Source organism: Callospermophilus lateralis, chromosome 12 (assembly GCF_048772815.1).
Source record: "Callospermophilus lateralis isolate mCalLat2 chromosome 12, mCalLat2.hap1, whole genome shotgun sequence".
Classification (NCBI taxonomy): domain Eukaryota; kingdom Metazoa; phylum Chordata; class Mammalia; order Rodentia; family Sciuridae; genus Callospermophilus; species Callospermophilus lateralis.
In genome coordinates this window covers 84,081,913-84,094,296 of record NC_135316.1, presented here as the reverse complement: position 1 = coordinate 84,094,296, position 12,384 = coordinate 84,081,913, and the positions used below count along the sequence as shown (strand labels likewise).

The window sequence follows — 12,384 nt, the reverse complement described above, 5'->3', positions numbered from 1 at the left end:
GGATTTTATGGAAAAGAAACCACAAATATAGCTGTATTTGAAAATGTAAACTATGTAATGTAAACATTGTTTTATAGGGTCAAGACACAATAAAATACTCAACTTTTTTTCTTGTTTTTAAGAAGTTTTGTCAAAATGAGATCAAGCAACTTAAAGCAATTAAAAAGTAGAACTAATTGATTTGGAATCTTTTAGAATTAGATTTTTCTCTAAGGTTTTCATATTGTTGGTATCTCAAGAAATGTGATATACCTATTTTTTTTTCCCTTAAGGTGTTAGAAAGGTCCATATTATGAAAATACTATCATCTGATTCTTAAGTGGTACTGATTTAAATTATGATATAAAGCAGTAGGACACAAACTTTTGTGCTACATACCCTCAACATAGTATTATGGTTTAGTAAAAGGGTAAGCACAAATTGTTCGTGTGTGTGTGTGCGCGTGCGTGTGTGCGCATGAGTTTGTTAATTTACTTGCCATACTGGGGATTGAACCCAGTACATTTAACTACTGAACTGTACACCCAGCCTTTTTGGTTTTATTATGAGTCAGGGTCTTATTAAATTCCTAAGGCTGGTCTTGTACTTGCATTCCTCCTGCCTCAGCTTCTATAGTTGCTGGAATTACAGGTGGGTGTAACCATACCTGGCTACAGATATATTTTTATGATCACACTTTATTAAAAAAGTACCTTTGGATGTCTGGGTAGTGAGTTAATATTTGAGACATGGAAGACACATTGCTAATCTAATTGAATCAAATTAAGGATTAAGAAGTTGAGGTCTAGGGATTTACTGTAGATTTTAGAAAGTGTAAACCCATAGTAGTCCAGTGGTTTACAACTATTGAGAATTAACATGTTCAGAAATTGGAGTTTGAAAGAGCCTTATGTAATTTTCATTTGTACTTCTGACTTCATTTCCTCCTTAGTAAAAATTATACATTACTGATAATTTATACAGAAATGTACATTCCTTGATACCCATTGTATTTCAGGCACTGAAATATGCATTGTCTATGAATAGTTTGGCATTATAATGGAAAAGTAGTTGCAAAAGACATACTGTGACCCATAAAGCTTAAAATATTTATTATCTGGCTTTTTACATGGGGAAATAAAACCCTATACACCTTCTAGTTCAAGTGATATTTTTCTGATTTTTACATATAGTAAACTGAATTACACAGAAATAATTAACTTGCATAAAGTCAAATCAGTTTTAGTAAGAGAACCATGTTTCAAAATCAGTTCTACTTGGTTCCAAAAGTCATTGTTTCCCTACTGTATGTGGTAAAATATACTAACTATATTTAATTTTATTACATATATTGTAAATTTTTCATTGCAATTAGAATGCATCTTAATATTGTCACTTGTTGTAGTTTAATTGGTGGTTCTTTTTCTTATGGTACAGTTGATAGCCTCTTAGATTGGATGAGATATGGCATATATATCCTGTTTGAAACAGTCTTCTTATTGGAAATCAAAGCATATCTTGACTCCTTGACTCAACTCAAATATCATTCAGCTGTAAAAATGAAGTGAAGATGCTTCTAAACAAAAATTGAGAATTTGCTACTTCAGATCTTATGTGAAAAAATTACTTAAAGAGTTGTTTGGTTTTTTTTTGGTAAGAAAGAGAGGATATGCAAGAAGCAACAAAAATTTCAAATATGTTTGCAAATCTAAATAAAGGATTATAAAAATAATAAGGTTTTTTTTTTTTTTGTAAGGATGATGTAGATTTAAAAGTAAGCATGCATCTAGGCTGATATTTAATTAGCATACTCCCTGCAATTAATTGTATGTGAACTCTCTCAAGTGTCCCTGGAACCCTCCGTCCCATAGTTCCTTGTATCTAGTCATAGAAGGAGGGTCTCCAGGACATTCTTCTACTGCCCACTGTTCTGGTTGGTGCCATGACATTGTGAAAAATTTTGGACCTTATCAGACATTAAACATGTAAGATAATAGGTAAGTAATATGCACTAAAAAGTGTTCTAATGTTCTTGTATCATGTAAGAGTAAGAATAGACATGTCAACTAATTAGACCATACGTTAGGTATACATTTTAGAAATTTAACAGTCACCTTTAAAAGAATGGAATTAGTATAGAGTTTCCAGATCCAGGGAATGAAAAAGAATTAATAAAAACTTAATACCAGAAATAGAAAATAAGAAAAATAATTGTAAGTAGAAACACAAATTATAAATAGTACTTATAAAACAAACCATATCAGACATTACTCTTCACTTAAATGATAAATATATTTGATTGAATTTAAAAATAAAGCACTCATTAATAAGAGATATTCTGAAAAATAATGCCACTGAAATGTTGAAAGTAAGTTTTACTTTAGGCCTGTCCTTGAAAAGACTTTGATTCTACAAAAATAGTTTGTGAATAAAATATAACTATTTAAGTGAGGTATATATAATTTTATCCTCACCAACTTTGGAGTTAACTGATCCACAGTAATACTTGCCAAAATTTTAGTATTTACCTGTGTTGTCTCCAAAGACCATTACATTCTTTATTCTGTAATGATAATAAATTACATAAATGTGAGTTATTACGTATAATAAAATTAAAATATCTATGAATATACCATCCCAACTTGTGAACTCGTTGCCCTTCCATCTTCCTATCTTTTTCCCAGAGATAACTTCTAGTCTCTCGTTTTTCTCATCTCCTATAAAAATTACCTTTGTGTACGTATGGATGTGTAGGTATCCCTTAATAATATTTCTGCTTCTTTTTGAACTTGATGAAAATGGAATAATTTTGTGTATTGTCTCATGACTTTTTTCATTCTTGTGTTTCACAGTTCATCTGTATTATCATAAATAGTGAAAGACTGTTTATTCACTGCGGCATAGAATTACATTATGTCATTAAGCCACAATTTTATTTCATTTTTTCACATTGGAAATTTGTCTCAATAGAGAGAATGGATGTGTGGCTTAATTCTTTTCATGTTATTTATTGGGAATTGTACTCGCCAGGCCTGCAGTCCACCACTGAGCTGTACTCCAAACCCTTTCTTTCTCTCTCTCCCTCCCAGTCCCCTCCCTCCCTCCCTCCCTTGCTTCTTCCTTCCTTCTAGTAGTAGTATGAATATTTAAAGTTTAGTGCATGCCTGCAGGGGTTTCTCTAAGGTATAATTACATATTTTTCTTAATTTAGCTACATTTTGGAATCACCTTGAGAGATTTAAACAAAACCGACACCTGTATCTCTCCTTAAAAGCTTCTCATTAAATTTGCCTGGAAGACAGTCTGGGCATTAGGGGTTTCAGAAAAACATTCAGGAAATTCTAATGGACAGTCAGTTTGGAATCACTAGTGTATAGCTAGGAGGAGAATTGCTGAGTATGTGTATTTTCATCATTATAAGCTAGTATTGAATTGATACTACTTTATAATTCTACCAGTAGTTTCTGAATTTCTATATTCTCCTGTATATTATCAGACATCTTAAATTTTTGTTAGTTTTTTGAGTATTTATCTTTAATTTTCCTGAATATTGATAACGCTGATCTTTTCATAGCTTTATGGACTGTTAATGTTCTAATATTATCATAGTTCTTACCACTTGTGTATTGTAACACCTGTCTTTATTCATTTAAACTACCATTCTAGCCCAGAAGGTGTTTAAATGTATGACCTTATTTAGTCTGGAAAAGTGCTTTAAAATAGCTCCTTGGTAGGCAGGTTCCTGGTGAGAACTTGTTTGGTAAGAATTCTTTCTTATTGTTGAAAGAGGCATATATTTTATTCTGTGACTGTTTTCTTTTGGGGAAGACAAGCTATTTCCTAAATGTAAGACTTTTGACATGAATCAATTTTTAGATAATCCTGAGCAAATGAAATATCTTGATTATTGAAAAAGAGGCAAGCTTAAGTACCATCTGATAATGGTGTGTATTTCCACCTCCAACATGTTTCCCAGAACTTTTTTTCATTATGAGAGTAGGGGTTAGTATCACATGTCTTAGTTGTGATCTTTTTCATTTAGTTGGTACTCATCTAGACAGAGTCTGAAGGGTGACTTGCCCAGTTGGAAGCAGAAGTTTTAGAACTTTTGGTATGGTAACAAGAACACCTGAAAGAGAATTGACTGTTTAAAATGCTGCATAATAAAAGAGTATCCGGGCTCTAGCCAGAGTTTTCACATTAAAGTGACAGAACTAGAATTTAGACTATGAATAAATAAATGGATATTTCTCTTCTTATTGTAATATTGCTTCTCTTAGTTTAGCGTTTTTCCCCCACCAGAAGAAAGGCTATTTAGATAGGCAGTAAACAAGAACAAATTGCTGCTTAATGATTGCATAAAAATACTTGAGAGGACAGTAAGCTAAGTATGTTTTATATGAGTTCTTAGACAATGATGGTCACTTTTTAACTTCAGAAAGTTAAAAAAAAAAAACTTATGGTGGGCTTTAGAGTTGTTTGAGATTTCATCTTTAATAAATAACTATGGTAGATTTCCTCTTTGTTTTAATAAAAGCAAGTCTCAACATCCAGGTCTTTCAGAAATTGTTAAGTTATGATTAGTAATATGAAAGAGAATGCATTGACTTTGGATTTCAGAAGTAATTTCACAGACAACTACCCTGCTTCCTCAAAAGTTATATTTTAATTATGTAACTTATATAGTTTTTAGGTTTTTATAGTCTTCTGAAGAATGGACATTTTGCTTTCAGTGTTTATATTAATAAATTATGCCAATGAAACTTCCTGAAATTTTAATAACTTAAAAATAATAATAAAGTATAACTGTTTAAATTTCACATTCTAAGTTGAAAATGCCCTAATACTGTTGCTTTGTGAGTGTCTTTTTTTTTTGTATCAGAGATTGAACTTCGCGGCACTCAATCACTGAGTCACATCCCCAGCCCCATTTTGTATTTTATTTGCAGACAGGGTCTCACTGAGTTGCTTGGTGTCTTACTTTTTACTGAGGCTAGCTTTGAACTAGAGATCCTCTTGTCTTAGCCTCCCAAGCTGCTGAGATTACAGGTGTGGGTCTCCTCACCCCGCAAGTATAATTTTAAAGTGACTGCTGTACAGAAATTTAAGTTTCCAGATTCAAACTAGTTATTGCCTTTAAGAAATCCAAAGGCATTTTAAAACATTTTAAACGAGAGAATGGAAAATTAAGCAATCTTCTTTCCATCAAAGGAAAAAGAGATGTTTTATATGCGTCTGTTTTTATTACTTACTTGGCAGTGCTTTATGTGTATGGTCACAGAGGTTAATGAAGTTTATAGATAATTGAAAATAAACCAATGAAAAATATTTTTTTAAATTTCTTTTTAAAATTTTAAAAAGACATTTATTAGGAAGATATCATATTGACTTTTAGCATAAATAATTCCTGTCAGTTTAAATGTAATACAATACCTGTTTTAGGAAAAAAGTCCCCATTTTTTTTTTTTCATATCTATACCTCTTTTCTGTTTCTGTCTTGGATTTTATTTTATTCCACCTTCTATAGGATCTTCTTCATTTTTTCCTTTATTAAATTTACAGTTTCTCCAATTTATACCCTTAGCCTACAAAAGTGCTCTTATTAATGGTAAATACAGCTTATTTTTAGACAAGGCAAAACACAACCACTGTGAATTTCTTCTTTTGATCCTGTTTTTTTTTTTATTGTTATATTTGACCGGCGCCATCCCCACTTCTCCCCCCACCGTACGTCATCAATTACTAAGTCCTGTGAATTTTCCTATGTCATCTTTGGTAATTTGAACCCTTTTTAATAGTTATGTACTTAGACAATTCTGGAAAGATTTTTTTTTTAACCTATTTTGTATGTTTGTGTTTTTTAGAGCATTGAATGAAATGTGGAAATGTCAAAATCTGCTCCGACATCAAGTAAAGGATTTGCTTGACTTAATTAAGCAACCTAAAGTAAGCTAAATTTTAAAGGAAAAATTTCTTTTGATGTTAAGTTTTGTAAAACACATTTTAGTTGCTGTTTAACCATTGCTGCTTTGTATTAACTGTGGAAGAGTTCTGACTAAAGATAGAACTTAAGATTCCTAACTTAGCTGTAATTTTTAAGAAACTTATTACCTAGAAAAATTTTAAGAGTTAACTAAATCTGCAAAAGGTGATAGCCATCAGAAAAGAGAATGTACTTCTGTGCATTCAAAAGTTTTTTGCTATCTTTAAAAATAAAGAAATAAACAATAACTCAGTGTTATTGAAAGCTTAAAAAAATAGAATAAAATTACACTTTTATTTTGCCACACGAATACTCTCCACATCTTTGTATACTCTTAGGATTTTAGAAAGTTTTTATAATCAGGTAATTATAGTACAGTATCTTTGTATTTTCTCTTCCAGTTAATATTATGGTGATTTTAATGTGTTGCTTGAACATCTAATTATAGTCAAATGATAATATTCATCTAGTAAAGTATAATTTTCTTTTTGGGTATTTAGAATGATTTCAGTATTAGGTAGGCCTATAAATGTTATAATTCATCCAAAACATATTGCATTATTGTACCTGCTTATTTTAAATCGCATTGAGGGAAAACAATAGTATTATCTTTTATTTCTTCTTCAGTCCATAATGATCTCTCCAGACCCTTTCATCACACAATCCTCGTATTTGTAGGACAGTCAGTAAAGCAGTATAGTTTTATCTAAAAGGAGAAAGCTTCCAGTTTCTCTGGGCATAATTTGACTAATTTCTTTAAAAATCCATAAATTAACAGCAGTTGTTTTAGAGATTTGTAGTGATTCTCTCTTTTTTTAAATCTTTTAAGTGTGGTTTGAAGATTTCAGATATTGTACCATTTGTTTGCCTAATTGAAGCTTATGTCTGAGTAGTATTTTTGTTTTGTAGGCTAACAATAACCTCTTTATGTTTTATGGAATATATATAACCTGTTTTCTATGATTGTTGAGTGTATTGAACCTGTTGGAATATTGTTTTCCCTTATGATAAATGACCTAAAAAACAATTCAGTGATTTTTCTGTTTTCTTTTTCTGAACCCTAAATTAGTGTATTTCAGTCAATAGGCATGTGTTTCGTTGAGTATTATTATGCAGTAAGTCAGTGTGTTTCAGTGAGTAATCTGGGCATTAAGTGCTGTTACTTTGAGCAGTATTAATTTATTTCCTCTGGCCAAACATGCAACAGTGTTACATAAAAATAAGAGATGTTCTTATATTTATGTGTATAGAATTCTTGACTTGGGGTATCATTGAAATCATAATAACCAGGTAGTATGCTAAATATGTAGATCATGTATAGCACATTCACATCATGTTGCCCAGGATGTGTGAAATTTTAATGAAGTACAACTTTGCCTTTGACTGAGTCTTTCAGCTTTTACTTCTTTAGTAGAACTTCTTTATCTTGCCTCTTGATAAAAACTTGAAAGGATCTCATGACGTTTTTACTCAGTCGTATATGGAATCATAAAATAAAAATCTCAGTCCATTTGCAATGCTTAGTTTCTTTCTACTTTGTGTAATTTTGTTTTTGCTTGTCTTATAATAATTATCAAGTAGGAATTCTCTGTAATATGTGGTAGGATTGAAGAAGAAACAAAATGGAGAAGGATAGTACTCCAATAGAGTTGTGTTGTGAGAAGAATTAAGTAGTTTCTCTCTGTTTGTTTATATTAAGATTTATAATAGACATAAGTGAATTAAAGTTAGAAAAAATTCGAAGATATGCTTAGCTTTTGGGTATTTATATTTCCTCATATCTTACCAGGAAGACTTAACAGTTGGTTTATGTTTTTTTTTTTTGCTTTCTTTATTATTAAAGTTTGAGTACGCCAGTTTTTAATTTTTTTTTTTTTAATATTTATTTTCTAGTTCTTGGTGGACACAACATCTTTGTATGTGGTGCTGAGGATCGAACCCGGGCCGCACGCATGCCAGGCGAGCGCGCTACCGCTTGAGCCAAATCTCCAGCCCCAGTTTTTAATTTTTGGCTCAGCAACATAGCCCCTCTACTTCGTTGAACTGAATTAATTATTCAAAAGTGACTTTTTTTAAAAAAATGTTTTTTAGACATTGATGGGCCTTTATTTTGTTCATTTATTTATATGCAGTGCTGAGAATTGAACCCAGTGCCTCACACATGCTAAGCAGGTGCTCTACCACTGAGCCATAACCCCAGCTCCTGAAAAGTGACTTTTTAATTTTCAGTATTGCACTTTTGTTGGTGCAGTTTCTTTTCATATGAATCAACTTCTTGAAAGCCCAGCACAATCTCTTTCATCAGTAAATGAAACAACAAAAATTGTATGTCTCTTAAAGTATTACTGTTTAGTATTCCAAATTTCAAGTATTTGGGAGTTAATTCTTGTATTTTATTATGCTTTGTCTCTCATTTCCTTTTAAACAGCTCCTTCAATAGGAATGGTTTATTTATTTTATTGACTTTAATCCAATATTTATATAGCTTAGTATTTTTAAACACAGTTTCTCAATGATATGTTTTTGGTTTTATAAAATATGACACTGTCTGGGCTGGGGTTTTGGCTCAGCGGTAGAGCACTTACCTACCACGTGCGAGGCCCTGGGTTCAATCCTCAGGACCACATAAAAATAAATAAATAAAATAAAGGTATTGTGTCCAACTACAACTAAAAATAAATATTAAAAAATATGACACTTGAAGATATATATAATTGATCTTTTTATCTTTTATACATGTGAATTCACATGAAATAGTACATGAATGTATGTGCAGTACAATGTGGTGAGCACATTTATTCAGTGAAATTATACTTCCCTGTTAAAACCCATACCTAGAAATCTTAGAAACAGCTTTTTAAATGTCTTTTTCCATTAAGATCTTTGCCATAAGATTTATTACTATGCCTGAGAAACCTCAAGTCAGTTGAAATTTATACATGTGTCAACTTTTAATTTGAGATAGGGCTAAAAACTTGAAAACTAACAAGTTTTTAATTATTTTATTTTCCTTCCAAAACTTACCCCATTCTTTCAGCTCTAAAACTGCAAAATATCTACCTGTCCAAAAAATGTTATGTAGCAATCAGTTTTTTAATTGAGAACTAACAAAACAGGGTGAGGTAAGAGGTGATAAGAGTGGAAAATGTGTTTACTTCTACCTCCCATCTAATACATTTAGGGTTTAAAAAATACCTCGGGAATATTTACAGTAGCCTGGAAATGGTGGCATACACCTTAATCCCAATGACTTGGAGGATTGCAAGTTCAAGGGTACTATCAGCAACTTAGTGTCTTCCTGTCTCAAAATAAAATAAAAAGAGCTGGAGATGGAGCTTATTGATAGATGGTAAAGCTCCTTTGTATTCAGTCCTCAGTATGCCCCTCACCCCCCCCCCCAAAAAAAAAAAAAGGATGTAGTTGTGGTAAGGGCATGGAACTGGAGAATTACTAAGTTATGCTTACCTAATTTTTTGAAGAATATAATGTAGATTCTTGTCAGGAAATTTTAATTTCGATTTTTTTTTGTGTGATTTACAGACAGATGCCAGTGTCAAGGCCATATTTTCAAAAGTGATGGTTATTACAAGTAAGTTATTTTGAATCTATATAAAATTTAAGATTTAATCAAAATAATTCTTATTTGTTTCATTTTAGGCTTTGAAAATATAGCAAATAATTAATGCATTTTTACTTGATATTCAATAAGCAACTCAGCTTTATTTTTTTTCTGATTTTTACTTGGCATATGATATAGAATTTCAGATTTTCTTTTGTAAAAACTTGAGTTGGAGAAAGGATTTATTGCATAAATTTATTTCTGAGAATTCACTTAAATCATTATATGAGCTTACTTTAGTGCTTTGGTGTTGGTTGCTCTTCATAAAATGTGAATTTTAAGAAGCTGATTTCACACTGAGTGAAAATTGAATATATCCAAGGACTACATTAACAGTTTCTTTTGAAAAAAATATGTATTTGATTTAAGTGATGCTCAATAAATGTTATTTAATTGCATTGAACAGTATGTGTAGCACATCTTTATTTCTTGCAAGAGTAGGGAAATAACTATGTTTGTGGTCATTTCCTTTTTGTCTCACCTTGACATTACTGTGTATAGCAGATGTGTTAATCAGAGAGATAATCAGGAATACCTGGCAGAATGAGTCTACTGAACTTCCACTTGATGATAATGAAAAGATCTTAAGATGGATCTGAGATGCTGTCTATTGCAAAACGTGTATGGAAGTAATGCTAAGACATTGAAGAGTGCAGTAACTTAATTCACTGGGTTTTAGGTTACGTGATTGGAGTTTGAGTGTGAATAGATCTTTTAAGATCAAAATATATTTCAGATCTGGGTAGATAAAACTAGTTTTCAGTCTTTTTTGATAATGTGCTACAGTAAGTAGTTTTATGCCTTTTTTTTTTTTTTTTTTTTAATCATCACTATTTTCTCAGTAGTTTGGTTCTGGCTAGTATCCTCTTAAGAAGACGATCCCCTATATTCTTTCTGTTTTTTCCCCTCTGTCCATTTTCTTCAAGCAAGGTAATATTTTTCATTTTTTGTTTGAGGAAAGCTAGTATCCTATAGGTGCTTAAGGGTATTGTGACAAAGAAGGGGTTGCAAGGTCGATATATTTGTATAATGTTGAATTTAAAGTTTTTTTTTGTTTTGTTTTCTCTCTGTTGCCCTCAATCGTCCATCTCTTCCCCTTTTGCACCTCTCCTCTTTAATAAATAGGTCTTCTTATACCCTTTAACATGATGTCTGTTAGGAAGGGGCTGTAAAATGACATTTTCCAAAAGTATTTAAAAACAATACTGCCTTTTCCATAATGCCATTAAACTCCAGTGAATTGCTAGTGATGTTTGGATCAGTTTGTAAAGTGCTACACTAACAGTTTTCCAGCTTTCCTTCAGATGCTTATTGTATGCTGAAGCTTATTGCTTAAAACTTACGCAAACATTTAGTTTGTCTTCTACATGTACTGTGTTTTATCTGTTGTACTAACATATGGAGCCCTTTCTTTGCAATGAAATTTTTTTCTCATATAGAAAACATGAAAAGATCATATAGCAAGTGTTTAGTTGGATTAATTTATTACTATATTCTTTCCACATTTAGTGATTCAGTTATTCTTGTTAAGACTTAATATACATTTTCAGAACTGTGGGAATTTGAAGATTGAACTTACTATATTTATACTTTAAGATTCATTTGAATTTCTACTACTTTTTTCTATCCAAAGTTTTGTAATTTCTGTTCTAGTCTAGTTCTTTATAGCAGTTAAATAGCCGGGCTGGGGTGGGAACACCAGACTAGGATCAACATTTTATTAGTTCTCTTAGGTTTTTTGATTGACAAGACCCATTAGAGTAATAAGAAGTCTCGTAGAAAGACTTAATCTCTTCTCATACAGTAATGACATATCCAACAGTAAAACTGGAAACAGCTTACTTAGTATATGTCAGTTGCAGATAGCAAGCATGTATATATGGATTTTCTCTGGATTGGCATAATAATAAACATGGAAATATAAGAAAATAATTCCTTAAAGATAAAACTTGGTGATTTATCTTTTGGTCTGAACTTCAAGAGAACAACATGTTCCACAAGCTTGAGGGAACACTAATAATGAAATGGGCATTATTAAGGTTGATCTTGGTATCTTTAAATGCTATAAGAAGTTATTTAGAAATAGCCAGTGCAGTCATTTCCTGCATAGATATCTCTTCATAGTGACCCTGTTTTATATTTCTAGAAAGCAGATTTTATTTGTGAAAATTGATTATTGATGGTACTTCACAATTTATTTTATTGAACTAACCTGAACATGTAGATAAGGATTATTAATCAAAATAATAAAAAATGAGAAGTATTGATTTTTTAAAATTATTTTGAGCAATTTAAAAATGTATTTTAATTACATTTTAATTTATTTTAAGGAAATTTGCCAGATCCTGGTAAGGCTCAGGATTTCATGAAGAAATTCACACAAGTGTTAGAAGATGATGAGAAAATAAGAAAACAGTTAGAAGTACTTGTTAGTCCAACATGCTCCTGCAAACAGGCTGAAGGTTGTGTGGTAAGGAGAGAAAGAAATAATGTCTGAAAAACACCCAAATAGTTTTTGTCTCCCTGCCTTAAAAAGTAATTTTCATTTATTATATGAAATTTAGAAAATGTAATATAAGTAACAATACAAATAAACTATAATTCCTCCATATAGATAATTGTTAATGTTATGGTGTGTATTCCAAAATGAAATCATATTACATATACAGTGTTAAATGTTTTACTTAATTAGTCATTTATAGTATTATATTAAATAGCTATATAGCATATCACTGAATGCATATGCCACGATTTACTGAATAGTCTACTTTTTTGTACATTTAGATTTTCCCCCACTTGTTGA

The 12,384-nt window shown here is 31.2% G+C and overlaps 1 protein-coding gene across 6 annotated transcripts in view; it reads left to right on the top strand.

Moving 5' to 3' along the window:
* The window catches only part of Pds5b (PDS5 cohesin associated factor B), a 198,757-nt gene that overhangs the window by 105,894 nt on the left and 80,479 nt on the right, over positions 1-12,384 (top strand). For all 6 annotated transcript variants that reach the window (XM_076872121.1, XM_076872119.1, XM_076872122.1 and 3 more), the window contains exons 14-16: positions 5,844-5,925; positions 9,503-9,551; positions 11,912-12,051. In XM_076872121.1, coding sequence (XP_076728236.1) covers positions 5,844-5,925; positions 9,503-9,551; positions 11,912-12,051 — 271 coding nt within the window. The remainder of the gene's footprint in view (positions 1-5,843; positions 5,926-9,502; positions 9,552-11,911; positions 12,052-12,384) is intronic.